The sequence below is a fragment of the Ranitomeya imitator genome, chromosome 1 (assembly GCF_032444005.1).
Source record: "Ranitomeya imitator isolate aRanImi1 chromosome 1, aRanImi1.pri, whole genome shotgun sequence".
In the NCBI taxonomy this organism is placed as follows: Eukaryota; Metazoa; Chordata; class Amphibia; order Anura; family Dendrobatidae; genus Ranitomeya; species Ranitomeya imitator.
This window is the reverse complement of record NC_091282.1, coordinates 329536780-329553401: the sequence shown is the minus strand read 5'-3', so window position 1 is coordinate 329553401 and position 16622 is coordinate 329536780. Positions and strand designations below refer to the sequence as shown.

The window sequence follows — 16622 nt, the reverse complement described above, 5'->3', positions numbered from 1 at the left end:
GGATCAAAATATATTACATTTTTTGAGCACCTACAAAAAAAATGCAGCTGTATATTTGCCAACGGACTGAACAGGCCCAATCCCTATCTACAGACTTTATTCTGGCACTATCACTGCTCCTGCGACTCTCTCTGCCTCCTTAGGCTAAATGCAGATTGTATGTGCTGCAAATGATTAGCCCTTAGAAGGGCTATTAGTATGATGTCTCAGCTTCAGCACCAGTATAAAAACTACAGGCCTCTGATTCATTGCACAATGTGTCACAGAGCTGTGAAATGGTGTCAGTGTGCCGAACAGGTCAACACACCTGTCCTTTTGTAACGCCTGATTATGTCACACAACCAGCCAATCACAGTAATGCCACAATCAAGATGGCTACAACATTACAGTGACTCTCAGACAATCCCCACATGCTTATTGGCCGCGTAACAGATGCCAATGATGCGGGAATAGGATTCGAATTTCAACTGGAACACTGCCCATTGCTCGCTGAGTAACGAACACATCCGAGCAACGTGATACTCAAGTGATAACTGAGTATCAACAAGCACATTCGCTCATCCCTAATTTTCTCATATCTACAGAATATAATTCAGAGCTTAAATTCTTCAGACCAAAACATATCGCTCCAAGAATGCTTACAGTTCAAAAAATCTAACCTGATTGGAAAAATTTAATACAATAAATGTCATATGAAACAAATCAGTCAATACTAGACATCTTAAACTGTGACTGCGAACAACCACCATGTTTGACCCCGATGCACTTTTCATTCCACTACTTGATTATAGTTACATATTGGGATTTAAAAGACTATGATATAAAATATATAAAATATATATTTTTTACCAAGTATCATATTTTTGGTTTAGGAGCAGATGAGTGGCAAGTGCGATTTGACTGTGCTCAAACTGAAATCAACTTTTTACGTAAGAGGCTTACACAGTTTGAAGAACGACTGGAATCTGAGAAAACATATAAGAAGGAACTGGAGCAAAAGGTAAAACAAAAAACTTTATGACTAAAATATATTTTTATTTTTTCCTTGTTTAAACTTGATGGAAATGTTCATTTTTTCATTCAAAGGGGTTGTTCACTACTAGGACAACCCGTTCTCCTTCTGAATGTTTGACTCCATTAAAATGAAAACACTTATACTCCCCTCCTGTGCTGGTGCCATTCCTGGTGTGTCATCACTCGTATTCCCGGGGCTCCTTTGAGGTTGGTACATAGTCTTATATTTCAGGCGAGCTCTGCGCCCAGACAGCACTGGTGTTGCAGTCCCTGCCTTCGGATATGTAAGCAATCAAGAAGAGTGGCCAGCCATGGCTCTCACTTCCTGTTGATTACTTATACATTTAGAGGCGGGGACAACAACACCGGGCTTATTTGGGCGAGGAACTTGTGACATTACATCCTCACATGAGCCCAGGGAACGCGAGTGCCAACACAACAGGAATGGCACTGACACAGGAGGAGAGTATAAGTGTTTTTATTTTAATGAGGGCAAACATTTAGAATCACAAAGGGATGACCTAGTAGTGAACAATCCCTTTAATTTAACAAACACACATGAAGAATATACATATATATATATATATATATATATATATATACACTGCTCAAAAAACTAAAGGGAACACTAAAATCCCACATCCTAGATATCACTGAATGAAAATTGTAAATCTTTATTCATTATACAGTGGAATGCGTTGAGAACAGTAAAACCTAAAAATGATCAATGTAAATCACAACTAATATCCCATGGAGGTCTGGAATTGGAATGATGTTCAAAATCAAAGTGGAAAATCAAACTGCAGGCTGATCCAACTTCAGTGGAAATGCCTCAAGCCAAGGAAATGATGCTCAGTAGTGTGTGTGGCCTCCACGTGCCTGTATGACCTTCCTACAATGCATGTGCATGCTCATGATGAGGTGGCGGATGGTATTCTGAGGGATCTCCTCCCAGACCTGGACTAAAGCATCCACCAACTCCTGGACAGTCTGTGGTGCAACGTGACCTTGGTGGATGGAGCGAGACATGATGTCCCAGATGTGTTAACTCGGATTCAGGTTTGGGAACGGGCGGGCCAGTCCATAGCTTCAATGCCTTAATCTTGCAGGAACTGCTGACATACTCCAGCCACATGAGGTCTGGCATTGTCCTGCATTAGGAGGAACCCAGGGCCAACTGCACCAGCATATGGTCTCACAAGGGGTCTGAAGATCTTATCTCGGTACCTAATGGCAGTCAGGCTACCTCTGGTGAGCACATGGAGGGCTGTGGGGCCCTCCAAAGAAATGCCACCCCACACCATTACTGACCCACTGACAAACTGGTCATGCTGAAGGATGTTGCAGGCAGATCTCTCACCACGGTGTCTCCAGACTCTGTCACGTCTGTCACATGTGCTCAGTTTGAACCTGCTTTCATCTGTGAAGAGCACAGGGCGCCAGTGGTGAATCTGCCAATCCTGGTGTACTGTGGCAAGTGCAAAGCATCCTGCACGGTGTTGGGCTGTGAACACAACCCCCATCTGCGGACATCGGGCACTCAGACCATCCTCATGGAGTGGGTTACTAACCATTTGTACAGACACATGCACATTTGTGGCCTGCTGGAGGTCATTTTGCAGGGCTCTGGCAGTGTTTCTCCTGTTCCCATTTGCACAAAGGCTGAGGTAGCGGTCCTGCTGCTGGGTTGTTCCCCTCCTACGGCCCCCTCCACGTCTCCTGGTGTACTGGTCTGTCTCCTGGTAGTACCTCCAGCCTCTGGACACTCTGCTGACAGACACAGCAAACCTTCTTGCCACAGCTCGCATTGATGTGCCATCCTGGATGAGCTGCACTACCTAAGCCACTTGTGTGGGTTGTAGAGTCCATCTCATGCTATCACGAGCGTGAAAGCACAACCAACATTCAAAATTGACCAAAACATCAGCAAGAAAGTATTGGTACTGAGATTTGGTCTGTGGTCCCCACCTGCAGAACCACTCCTTTATTGAGTGTGTCTTGATAATTGTCAATAATTTCCGTCTGCTGTTCATTCCATTTGCACAACAGCATGTGAAATTGATTGTCAATCAGTGTTGCTTCCTAAGTGGACAGTTTGATTTCACAGAAGTTTGATTTACTTGGAGTTATATTCTGTTGTTTAAGTGTTCCCTTTATTTTTTTGAGCAGTGTATATTTATTCATGTGTATTTGTTAAATTGTAACTGTTGCATTGTATGAATCATGAGTGGACTATTGGACAAAATGTAGCTGGGCATATTGTTAATTAATTTTATAGCTACATCTCATCTCATTTACTGCTGGACAGCTTCATATCCCCTGCAGTGTGCGGCTGGAGAACACAGAAAGCCAACAACACAGGGCACAAAATCAACATTCATCTGTTTATTACAAGATCCAGATATGACTGTTCTGTTATCTTCTATGCCATTCGTAGCATTTTTTATCACTATAATGCAATGCTCTATTGTGAAGCAGAAAATCTTTTGCTTATTAGGATTACAACTAGTTCCCTCAATAGAGAATATCGGATTGATTTGCCAAAGGCTACATATGAATAATACTGCACTCTTGCCTAAGTCTACTGTACTTGTTTGTTTTTAAGCCACACTATTGCCCTTATGGCTAGAACAGCCAATATTGTATAGGATACCTGAAAGTATAATCCGCCAGTACAGAGGAATATATGGACAATAGTATTTGTGCTGGTTTTATGTTAAGAATTTTAGTTTAATCTGATATTTGAGGGAAAAAAACATTTTTTATGGCAAGAAGGGAAATTGAATTGGATAATCTCTCGATAGGCCCACGTACTTCTTTTGAAAGCAACCACAGCAGTATTTGAATGCTTTATGGGATAGAGATATACTGTCCTAAAAGGGGTTTTCTCATGAAAGAGTTTCTATTAATCAACATATTAATCAATAAATCTTTAAATAATAAGTTCCACAATTAGATGTGTTATATAAAATGTTCCTGTGCTGAGATAATCTTATAAATGTGCCCCTGCTGTGTACTGTGTAATGGCTGTGTCTGACCATACAGGGACATGGTCTGATCATAACACATCTAATGGGCAAGAAGGAGGAAAAGATTATACAGACAGCACAGCATGGGGTCACAGCTGATTAATTCTTTGAGGTAAAACATTGATTAAAAACAGGCAGAGAAATGTTTTACCTGACAAAAAGAATCAGCTGCGATCCTCTGCTTTTTTGCTTCCTCCCTTGCCCAAGAGCTGTGGTATGATCAGACCATGTGATAAAGAAAGCGAGGGTGTATTAGGGAAGGCAGACCTGTAGAAACTCTCTAAATTTTATCAAATTAGCTAGCACAGAGAGAACTATTTACTGAAACCTATCTTTTAATCATATGTATAAGAATTCCTAGATAAAATCAGTATACATATAGACCACCAAGAAAACCAATTTAAAGTGAAAATGCCCAAATCAATTAGTGCTCATAGAAAAAAAGTCTGGTCTCACCAATGTTGTATGATGAACCCCAATCATCCACACAGGAGAATTTGGAGCGAATAGTATCAGGAACTTAATCTATCATGTCCTGTTGTGCTGCCCTGATAAGGGCAGTATACAACTGTGGTGATGCTTGCATAAACCCCCAAAACAATAGTATCCCTTCATATGCGTTTCCTCCATGTTTGCGGGAAGTCACATGAGAGTTCCAGAGGCCGGAAGCCACGGCGCTCTTGCGGTCAAATGACCGCAAACACGTCAGATGCCGGTTGATTAAAGGTGTTTGGACACACAGCTATATATAGACAGCGTGACTAGCTATTTAACACCTGACCTTCACATTCTTTTTGGCGTTTTGACTAGTGATGAGTGAGTATACTCGTTGCTCGGATTTTCCCGAGCATGCTCTAGTGGTCTCTGAGTATTTGTGAGTGCTCGGAGATTTAGTTTTTGTTGACGCAGCTGCATGATTTATGGCTGCTAGTCAGCCTGAGTACATGTGGGGGTTGCCAGGATGTTAGGGAATCCCCACATGTATTCAGGCTGTCTAGCAGCCGTAAATCATGCAGCTGCGTCGACAAAAACGAAATCTCTGAGCACTCACAAATACTCGGAGACCACCCAAGCGTGCTCGGGAAAATCTGAGCAACGAGTACACTCACTCATCACTAGTTTTGACATGACTGGTCAGACGTATCTTTTGAGCTACCTGCCACTGCTAGAGCTCTGGTTCATCTATCACTTGTTGCACCACTACAGGTCATACTACCCTGATGATTCCTCTGGATAGAGGAGGAAACATGTAGGGAGGGATACAGTTTTTTGGGAAGTTTATGCAGGCATCACCAGGGTTGGGTACTGCCTTTGTCAGGGCAGGAGTAACAAATGGGGCACGACAGGGCATGATAGATTAAGTCCCATATGCAATTCACACCGAATTCTCCCTCATGGATGATTTGGGTTCATTATACAATATTTTGAGACAAAACTTTTTTATATGAGCACTGGTTGCTTTGAGCAATTGCACTTTAAATTGGTTTTCCTTGTAGTCTATAAGTATAGTCTATATGTATACTGATTTCATCTAGGTATTCTTATACATATGATTTAATGATTTAAAAGTTATGTTTTAGTGTATAATTCTCTCTGTGCTGCCTAATATAATCAGACCGTGTCCCTGTTAGGCCCGTGTCACACTAGCGAGTTTTACGGACATGTGAGAGGTGCAGAAAATACAGATTGCACACGGTACAATTATTCTCTATGGCCCAGCTCCTATCTGCCGTATTTTACTGATCCGTATTATACGGTCTTCTACGGCCGTAGAAAATCACAGCATGCTGCGTTTGTCAGCATATAACGCAAAAAAAAAAAACGCCAATGAAAGTCTATGGGGGCAAGAAAAATACGGATTACATACGGACCAACAGTGTGACTTGCGAGAAATACGCAGCGGTATTCTAGAGAAAAGCCGGCAATTCAGTGCGGTGTACAGTAAAATCACACTGACAGGTTAGAATAGAATAGCTCAAATAAATGTCTACACATAGTATAGGGGTGTGTATATATATATATATATATATATATATATATATATGTGTCAGTGAGACACATATATATATATGTATATATATATATTAATATTTCATACAGCGCTAGATAGGAGAAAAGCCGGTAATTCAATTGCCGGCTTTTCCTATCTCCTTCTCAAACCCGACATGATATGAGACATGGTTTACATACAGTAAACCATCTCATATCCCTTCTTTTATTTCATATTCCTCTTTAGTAATGTTAGAAGTGTATGTGTGTAAAATTTGGTGTCTCTAGCTATTAAATTAAAGGGTTAAATCGCGGAAAAAATTGGCGTGGGCGCCCGCACAATTTTCTCCGCCAGAGTGGGAAAGCCAGTGACTGAGGGCAGATATTAATAGCCTAGAGAGGGTCCATGGTTATTGGCCCCCCCTGGCTAAAAACATCTGCCTCCAGCCACCCCAGAAAAGGCACATCTGGAAGATGTGCCTATTCTGGCACTTAGCCTCTCTCTTCCCATTCCTGTGTAGCCGTGGGATATGGGGTAATGAAGGGTTAATGTCACTTTGCTATTGTAAGATGACATTAAGCCAGATTAATAATGGAGAGGCATCAATTATGACACCTATCCATTATTAATCCAATAGTATGAAATGGTTAGTAAAACACACACATTATTACAAAGTATTTTAATGAAATAAAGACACAGGTTGTTTTAATATTTTATTATACTCTTAATCCACCTGAAGACCCTTGTCACCTGAAACAAAGTTAAACAAAACAAACTACAATATGCCATTCCTTCCATCGATCAGTCATGTCCCACGCTGTAAATCCATCTGAAGGGGTTAACTAATTTTACAAGCAGAAGCCTGCTAATGCAACCGCCCCTGCCTGTAAAAACCCGGGGAATTAATGGAATGCAGGGGAATGACCTGTAGTTACCTTGAGTCATGGTGATGCGCCCTCTGCTGGATGTCCTCATATGAACTCAAGCCTGGGAACTTTTCAGAATATTTTCCCATGCTCGAGTTCATATGAGGACATCCAGCAGAGGGCGCATCACCGCGCCTCAAGGTAACTACAGGTCATTCCCCTGCAATCCATTCATTCCCCGGGTTTTTACAGGCAGGGGCGGCTGCATTAGCAGGCTTCTGCTTGTAAAATTAGTTAACCCCTTCAGATGGATTACCAGCATGGGACATGACTGATCGACGGAAGGTATGGCATATCGCTGTTTGTTTTGTTTAACTTTGTTTCAGGTGACAAGGGTCTTCAGGTGGATTAAGAGTATAATAAAATATTAAAACAACCTGTGTCTTTATTTCATTAAAATACTTTGTAATAATGTGTGTGTTTTATTAACCATTTCATACTATTGGATTAATAAGGGATAGGTGTCATAATTGATGCCTCTCCATTATTAATCTGGCTTAATTTCACGTTACAATAGCAAGGTGACATTAACCCTTCATTGTCCCATATCCCACCGTGACACTGGAGTGGGAAGAGAGAGGCTAAGTGCCAGAATACGCACATTTTCCAGATGTGCCTTTTCTGGGGTGGCTGGGGGCAGATGTTTTTAGCCGGGGGGAGGGGGGCAATAACCATGGACCCTCTCCAGGCTATTAATATCTGCCCTCAGTCACCGGCTTTCCCACCCTGGCAGAGAAAATTGCGCGGGAGCCCACACCAGTTTTTCCCGCGATTTAACCCTTTAATTTAATAGCTAGAGACATCAAATTTTACACACATACACTTCTAACATTACTAAAGAGGAATATGTAATAAAATAAGGGATATGAGATGGTTTACTGTATGTAAACCATGTCTCATATCCTGTCAGGTTTTGGAAGGAGATAGCAAAAGCCGGCAATTGAATTACAGGCTTTTCTGCTATCTAGCGCTGTATGAAATATTAATATACAGTCATGGCCAAAAGTATTGACACCCCTGCAATTTTGTCAGATAATACTCAGTTTCTTCCTGAAAATGATTGCAAACACAAATTATTGGTATTATTATCTTCATTTAATTTGTCTTAAATGAAAAAAACACAAAAAGAATTGTCCTAAAACCAAATTGGATATAATTTCACACCAAACATAAAAAAGGAGGTGGACAAAAGTATTGGCACCCTTCGAAAAATCATGTGATGCTTCTCTAATTTGTGTAATTAACAGCACCTGTAACTTACCTGTGGCACCTAACAGGTGTTGGCAATAACTAAATCACACTTGCAGCCAGTTGACATGGATTAAAGTTGACTCAACCTCTGTCCTGTGTCCTTGTGTGTACCACATTGAACATGGAGAAAAGAAAGAAGACCAAAAAACTGTCTGTGGACTTGAGAAACCAAATTGTGAGGATGGATGAGCAATCTCAAGGCTACAGGTCCATCTCCAAAGACCTGAATGTTCCTGTGTCTACCGTGCGCAGTGTCATCAAGAAATTTACAGCCCATGTCACTGTGGCTAACATCCCTAGATGTGGATGGAAAAGAAAAATTGACAAGAGATTTCAATGCAAGATTGTGCGCATGTTGGATAAAGAACCTCGACTAACATCTAAACAAGTTCAAGCTGCCCTGCAGTCCGAGGGTACAACAGTGTCAACCCATACTATCCATCGGCATCTGAATGAAAAGGGACTGTATGGTAGGAGACCCAGGAAGACTCCACTTCTTACCCCAAGACATAAAAAAGCCAGGCTGGAATTTGACAAAACTTACCTGGAAAAGCCTAAAACGTTTTGGAAGAATGTTCTCTGGTCAGATGAGACAAAAGTAGAGTTTTTTGGGCAAAGGCATCAACATAGAGTTTACAGGAGAAAAAAAGAGGCATTCAAAGAAAAGAACACGGTCCCTACAGTCAAACATGCCGAGGTTCCCTGATGTTTTGGGGTTGCTTTGCTGCCTCTGGCACTGGACTGCTTGACCGTGTGCATGGCATTATGAAGTCTGAAGACTACCAACAAATTTTGCAGCATAATGTAGGGCCCAGTGTGAGAAAGTTGGGTCTCCCTCAGAGGTCATGGGTCTTCCAGCAGGACAATGACCCAAAACACACTTCAAAAAGCACTAGAAAATGGTTTGAGAGAAAGCACTGGAGACTTCTAAGGTGGCCAGCAATGAGTCCAGACCTGAATCCCATCGAACACCTGTGGAGAGATCTAAAATTGGTTGTTTGGAGAAGGCACCCTTCAAATATCAGGGACCTGGAACATTTTGCCAAAGAAGAAAGGTCTAAAATTCCAGCAGAGCATTGTAAGAAACTCATTGATGGTTACCGGAAGCAGTTGGTCGCAGTTATTTTGGCTAAAGGTTGTGCAACCAAGTATTAGGCTGAGGGTGCCAATACTTTTGTCTGGCCCATTTTTGGAGTTTTGTGTGAAATGATCAATGTTTTGCTTTTTGCTTCATTCTCTTTTGTGTTTTTTTCATTTAAGACAAATTAAATGAAGATAATAATACCAAATAATTTGTGTTTACAATCATTTTCAGGAAGAAAATGAGTATTGTTTGACAGAATTGCAGGGGTGTCAATACTTTTGGCCATGACTGTATATATATACTGTATATATATATATATATAGATATATATATATATGTGTGTGTGTCTCAATGACATATATATATATATACAGTATATATAGACAGTATATATGTTTGAACGAATATTTGAACCCATGGTCCGTTTTGCAAGCCTGCGAGAAAAACTCGCAGTACGGATGCCATACGGATTACATACGGAGGATGACATGCGCAAAATAGGCTGACACACCCTGCCTATGGATGACATACGGAACACTATTTTGGGGACATTTCTGCGTATTACGGCCGTAAAAAATGGACCATATTTTCATACGCTGAGTGTGACGCCGGCCTTAGACACAACCATTACAAAGGACATAGCAGAGGCACATTTGTAGGATTATCTCAGCATTATCTCAGGATAAATGTTGTAACACAACCAATTGTGGAACGTATTTATAACCCCTTAAATGAGACGATCTCTCCTATGCTGCATGGCAAATTATACAATTTTTCTCTTTCAACGAAAGTATAAAAGTTTTTATGTTTCTGTCATTAGTGGGTAGCAGTTGACACCCTAAGACAGTGTCTGACTGTTTAACATGCCTTGCAACATAACTGGGGATATTATTCAAGCCTTTAGGCACTAGCTATATAGTTTTTTTTCTCTTTCTGAGAGAGAGTCAATTTTCATAAATCACTAGTAAATATTTTCTTTAATACAACCCCCATGAGTGCCCAAGAGTTGTGTTTTGTAGATTCTCTTCCATATGCCCTACTATTGCACATGGACATCATGGGAGGTTGACTCTCACTTTGGGTGTAACTCTATGAGCCAGGAAAAAATACTGCTCTTCCTGAAAGCCATTCTTGTACCTCAAGAATCTTTTTATCATTGGCATAGTCACCACATAATGCCTTCTTCCTGGCTGGACATGGCTTTCTCCAGCAGAAACAGCTATTTGTTTGATGTGCAGGAGCCATCAGCTGAGCACCAGGGGGCTTCATTCAGAAAGGGAATCATTCTATTGAGGCCACCGTCCTCCATAACTCTAGTCCAACTATAGTCAATGCTAGGTTAAAGCATATTGGATCCAGCAGAAAAAAAGTATTATTAGGCTCTTCTTTAGCATTGTTGGGCTACCCCACTAGCGTATCAAGGGATCCTCAATTAGGTCAGGCTTTAAAGGGGTTGGCCATTTGCATTTTAGTGGAGCTCTCGCTGCTGATTGGGGAACATGTGATCAATTCAGTCCATCAGCCTCCAATTGTAACACACCACACGAGAAAGCTGCTTTTCTAATGGATGAGGCTGATGGACACATCTGATCACATGCTCCTCCACCAGCAGCCATTTTCTGGACAGAAGTGTTAGTCAGGCAAGCCAAAGTGTATCATTAACTCTTTATATTCACAAAATGCAAAAAGTCTCTTAGTACCTCCAAAACATAACAGAATCTGGAATAAAATGTATTTAATTTGTAATAAGATTATTGAAGATATCAAGTTTTCTAACTATTCAGAGCAGCTGCACACATTTTAAGTGAGGTCAATCTACCCAATAAAAAAAGAATGATCTCTGTACATTAAAATATAATTAAAATCAACCGGTTTTGTACAATTTGGAAAAGGAATCATCTCTTTTAGTTTCAGATACTTATTGTCTAATTACAGGCCTCATTAACTCAACATTGTGCTTATTTAATGCAACTTTATAATGACTTCAGTTTTCAGTTCCATCACTGTGTGACCTTGTGCACTGTACTAGATGAAAGCATGCTATTTCTTCCTATTATACAAAGTAGCATTTAGTATATAATAAGAGTGGGTATGTAGGTTACTCCCCCCAATGAGGTTACTGATCAATACATAGAAAATAGAGCTAATAAAGAGCCACAAACATTTTAAAGCCTCATTGTGTGAAACATCAAGGTGATCTCTGTTGTAAACATTCAGACAAAAATGACTAATGTGCTGTTTAATATGTTTATCATGTATGTCGCTATCTACTTACAGTTAATAAGGAAATTGCTGTTTATTGGAAGCCACATCAGGTAGACCAGTTATAGTTTCAAAGTCCACAAAATAGTAGCTAGCTTTAACATTGAGGCTGCCTTTTTTCAGCTTTCTTGATATAAAATGCCATGATCGTTTTTCTCAAGTTGGGGAACATGAAAAAAGCTATACTTAAATGATGTTGCATTAGAAAAACTGCAAAAAGACCTCAAACGCATTTAAAAAAACAAAGAAATTCATACTTTATTTTCCTATTAGTTTATAACAGACATCTAGCCATAGATTTTTTTCCAGAATAAAATGCTAAGAAAAAATCTTCAGTAAAAGACAATGCAAATTTGCAAAAAGCGACCAGAATTTATATTCTGATATCAACAAATAGTCCAAAAACGATTTCCAAATTTTATCTATTAACGACCCAGTCTGTTAGCATATCAAAAAGGGGTTGTTCCCTTTCAGTAAATTAATGTCCCTGGCTGCAGGTTATTATAAAAAAACACACGGTACTCACCTTCCCTGGGTCCACAGGCAAGTCTCCACTGCTGCTTCCCATGTCTGGCATTGACAAGGGAGCTAAAGTACCGTAATAATAACCTGTCATTGTCCTATTGGGAACAATCACTTGTAAATTGGTTATGTGTTAATATTTCAGTGAAAAAGTCTAGAAATATTTTGCACTTCAAAATAATGTGGGTATTTTTTTTTCACAAGCAATTTGTGATAAACTTAATTGAACGTTTTGTGCTTCTTTACAAATGTAAGAAAAATCATGAAAAATGAAAAATAACAACTGATTTTAATTGCTGTATATTAAATAATTGTGTACACACTATGTAAATCTGGTCATATATGTAAATTTGCATGTTGTCTTCATTTTTGCATTCGTTATTTGACAAACATTTTTTATATTTTGAGCATAGTTCAAGACTTTTAAATATAAAAGTGTCATTTTAGCATTTTGCAATAAATTTAGATTGTTTTGCTTTATGTCAAGTTTATTTTGCCTGCTAGAATACTGGAAACCACGTTAAAATACCCACTTTTGAAAACTACACCCATAGTCATATTTATCTGGGGGTGTAGTGAATATTTTGGCCCACCATTTTTATGGATTTGATGCAAAGCAAATGTGAAAAAATTAATTTACCATTTTTTCACAAATATTATACTTTTATGACAGATTTGCAATAGAAATTAGGTTAATGCTCTCCTAGTTTTATTGTGCTTTTTCTTCTGTGTTAACACCCCCCTAATGGGGCCCTAGCCTGCTTACACACACAGTAAGGACCAGAATGAAAGAAGCACTATATTACTTTCAGACCAAAAATTAATCACTCCTAACATTTGTTTCATAGTAAGGGAAAAAAATTGCATTTATTTCACAAATATGTCATTTTTATGACATATTTCTTATACAAAGCAGCCAAAATCAGGGAAACACACCCCATGATTTACTGTGCTGTTTATCAATGTGGTATTAATCTGTGGTACAAAATAAAGGGACAACCATTTGGCTATTAGGCTGCAACTGAAGAAATTCAAGGCCATCTCAACCCACAAGATACACATCTAGGGGAAAAAAATTCTGTTTAAATTTTGACTTTTCTGAAATACAGTGCATACTATTGGTGGCCAATAATGAGAAATAGGATTTAACTGAAGTAAAAAATGAAGAACAAAATATATCAGAGATGTCCAACTCAATTGCAGCGAGAGCAAAAATTAAAAGCTTGGACAAAGCCACCGGCCAACCTTGAAAAGATGTCTACAATTAAGCAAGTTTTTCCTTATTAAATATAACGATTATATTTTTCATATGGCAACAAACTTATAGGGGTTCTCCCATGCACAAAGATATATGTAATAGATAGATAGTGCTAATATTTATTCAATATGACTTGCGTTTATTTATGGGGAAAAAACGGAAATTTGCCCAAAATTTTGAAAATTTTGCAATTTTCAAACTTTTAATTTTTGTGCCCTTAAATCACAAAATAGTTAATACCTAACATTTCCCACATGCCTACCCTACATCAGCACAATTTTGGAAAATAATTTTTTTGTTAGGAAGTTATAAGGGTAAAAATTGACCAGCGATTTTTCATTTTTCCAACAAAGTTTACAAAGCCATTTTTTAGGGACCACCTCACATTTGAAGTGAGTTTGGGGGGGTCAATATGAAAACAAATACCTAAAGGCGACACCATTCAAAAAACTGCACCCCTCAAGGTTCTCAAAACCACATTCAAAAAGTTTATTAACCCTTCAGGTGCTTCACGAGAACTAAAGCAATGTGAAAGGAAAAAATGAACATTTTACTTTCTTCACCAAAAATTTAATTTAGACCCCAACATTTTTTATTTTCACAAGGGTACTAGGAGAAAATGGACCACAAAATTTGTTGTGCAATTTCTCCAGAGTATGCCGACACTCCGTATGTGGGGGAAAGTCACTGTTTGGGCGAATGGCAGGGCTCAGAAGGGAGGGAGCACCATTTGACTTTTTAAACGCAAGATTTGCCTGGAATCAATGGTGGGCGCCATGTCACGTTTGGAGACCCCCTGATGTACCTAAACAGTGGAAACCCCCAATTCTAACTCCAACCTTACCACAACCCTACCCTTATCCCTAACCAGAACCCTAACCCCAACCCCAACCCTCAAACCGTAACCCCAACACAACCGTAACCTCAACACAACCCTTACCCCAGCACATCCCTAACCCCAACACAATTCTAGCCCCAACACTACAACCGTAACCCCAACACCACAACTGTAGCCCCAACACCACTCCATAATCCCAACACCACATCTGTAACGCCAAAACCACAACACAACCCTAACCCTAGCCCTAACCCTAACCCAACCCTAACCCTAGCTCTAACCCTAACCCTAGCACCAACCCTAACCCTAGGCTAACCCTAGCCCCAACCCTAACCCTAGATTTAACCGTAGCCCAACCCTAACCTTAGCCCCAACAATTACCATAATGAAAAACTAGAAAAAAATACACTTTTTAAATTTTATTATTTTTACCCAACTAGCGGGGTTATAAAGTAGGGTTTGATTTACAATTTTTATATTTTGATTACTGTGATAGGGTTTATCCCAGTGCTAAAAATGAACCAATAGGAAATATCTCTTATTGTTGCTGGATGCTGGCCAGAAGATCTCGGCAGGCGCACTGCACATTTGCCCACCATTTTCTCCTGGGAAGATCACGTGAAGGGGCGGGAGATGGAGCCGGAGGGTCCTGGGAAGGTGAAGGTATGGGGGGTTTTCGGGAGACCCAATTTCTCTCTCCTCTGGTATGCTAGATCATATCAGAGGAGAGAGAAATGAATGGGAAGTCTGATTTTTTTTTCTGCGATCACCGTTATTCGGTGAATAACGGTGATCACAAGACTGGGGATGGTAAAAACGGACCCAAATCATGTTCTCAGGGGATATTTTCTGAAACTGCAGGGTGCTATACCCTTATTTCTCAGAGCCATTAAAAAGCCGCGCTGAGAAATAAGTACCCTTAACTGCGACCCCTTAACAAGCGTGTCGGCAGTTGTTAAGGGGTTAAAGCAGGGTTGGGAAAACTCAGGCCCGTGGGACATTTACAACCCACTATGACCTTTTCTCTGACACCCTAGTAGATTCATGGAGACCACAGTGCTTTGGTTGGCACCTATGTTTTGACGGCCACCAGCCCTTTAATTTTTTCATGCTCTGTGAGCATGCGCACACAGTATTTGCTACTAAACGCTGAGGCACATGTACTGACAGATTACATCCTGGTGCCAGTGCCAGCATCAGGACATACTTTGTGGGCAGAGTTAATATGCGATTTGTATGGTGCCCCAAAGGATGGTGTAAATATCCAAATCGCCCTTGGTAGAAAAAAGGTTCCCCACCCCTGATTTAAAGCTATGTTGTTCATACAAAGGATATATTGTTGCTGTAAGTCAAATGGTGTGCAAATAGTAAAGTTAGGTAACAGTTATGTAAAAAATTATGCTTAGAGAGTTTCTTAGAGTGTTCAATCTGTAGACACTTTCGTCTGATACTTCAACAGTAGTAAGCAATCATATGTACATCATATCTACTCTGATACCATCCCTCTATGACGTTCAAATCTTGGAATCGTTCATCTTTATCATCACTGACTACACCAAGATTTTCAGGGATGTTAGCAGGATAGCTATGCAGAAATGCACCTTCATGCTCGTATTGCAGCCAAGCATTTTGCACCTCTCCAAGAGTTTCTGTGCAATTTTGGTGTATCTCTTTCTTGTGATTTCCAAGAAAGTCCTTAACAAGGTCTTTAAATGATTACTAAGCATTTTTTTTAGTTCTGACATTGTCCCGATAAAATGTTCATCTTTGATGAGCTGCCGAATCTGCTTAATATCAAGCACATCAGCCTTTATTTTTCAAATGACAGGCTAGGAAATGCCAAAATGAGATACTTGAAACAGTCTCTTTCAGTTGCCAAAGCTTTAGCAAATTGCTTCATGAGACCCAGTTTCATGTACAGGGGTGGGAATATAATTTATTTTCTGTCAACAAGTGGCTCATGTACAGTAGAATGTTTTGATCACCAAGTTTAAAGTTACATATTGGAGGCCATGGCTTCTCATGAGCTCTGCTTTCCTACATGCACAGAAAACAAGGATACTTAGTGTATCTGCGTAGCTGACCAAGAAGTAAGCATACTAATATACGGTCAACACATGATCCAATTGTGTTTGTGATATTGCAACAAGTCTTTATGTCTCTATATCCTTCACAAAGAGAAACTGAATAGCCAGTTGAGAATGCACCAGATAAATTGCCATTGTGGAGGTGGACACACCCCTTCACGACATGCGCCGTACTAGTACTGCGCATGTCGTGTCTCCCCCTTTGATGTGGGCTCCGGAGGTGAGCCCTCATCAAAGTCGCGACATATCAGCTGACATGTGCGCGCAATAGCGGCAGGTGAAATCGGGATTCACCCGCTGCTACTAACCTGTTAAATGCCGCTGTCAAATGCTGACAGCGGCATTTAACTACCGTTTCCGG

At 40.0% G+C, this 16622-nt stretch overlaps 1 protein-coding gene across 1 annotated transcript in view; it reads left to right on the top strand.

The window, feature by feature from the left end:
- Nucleotides 1–16622, top strand: part of MYO18B (myosin XVIIIB) — a 1113366-nt gene that overhangs the window by 622194 nt on the left and 474550 nt on the right. Inside the window, exon 28 of the mRNA XM_069750613.1 lies at nt 873–1000. Within this exon, the coding sequence (XP_069606714.1) occupies nt 873–1000 (128 nt within the window). The remainder of the gene's footprint in view (nt 1–872; nt 1001–16622) is intronic.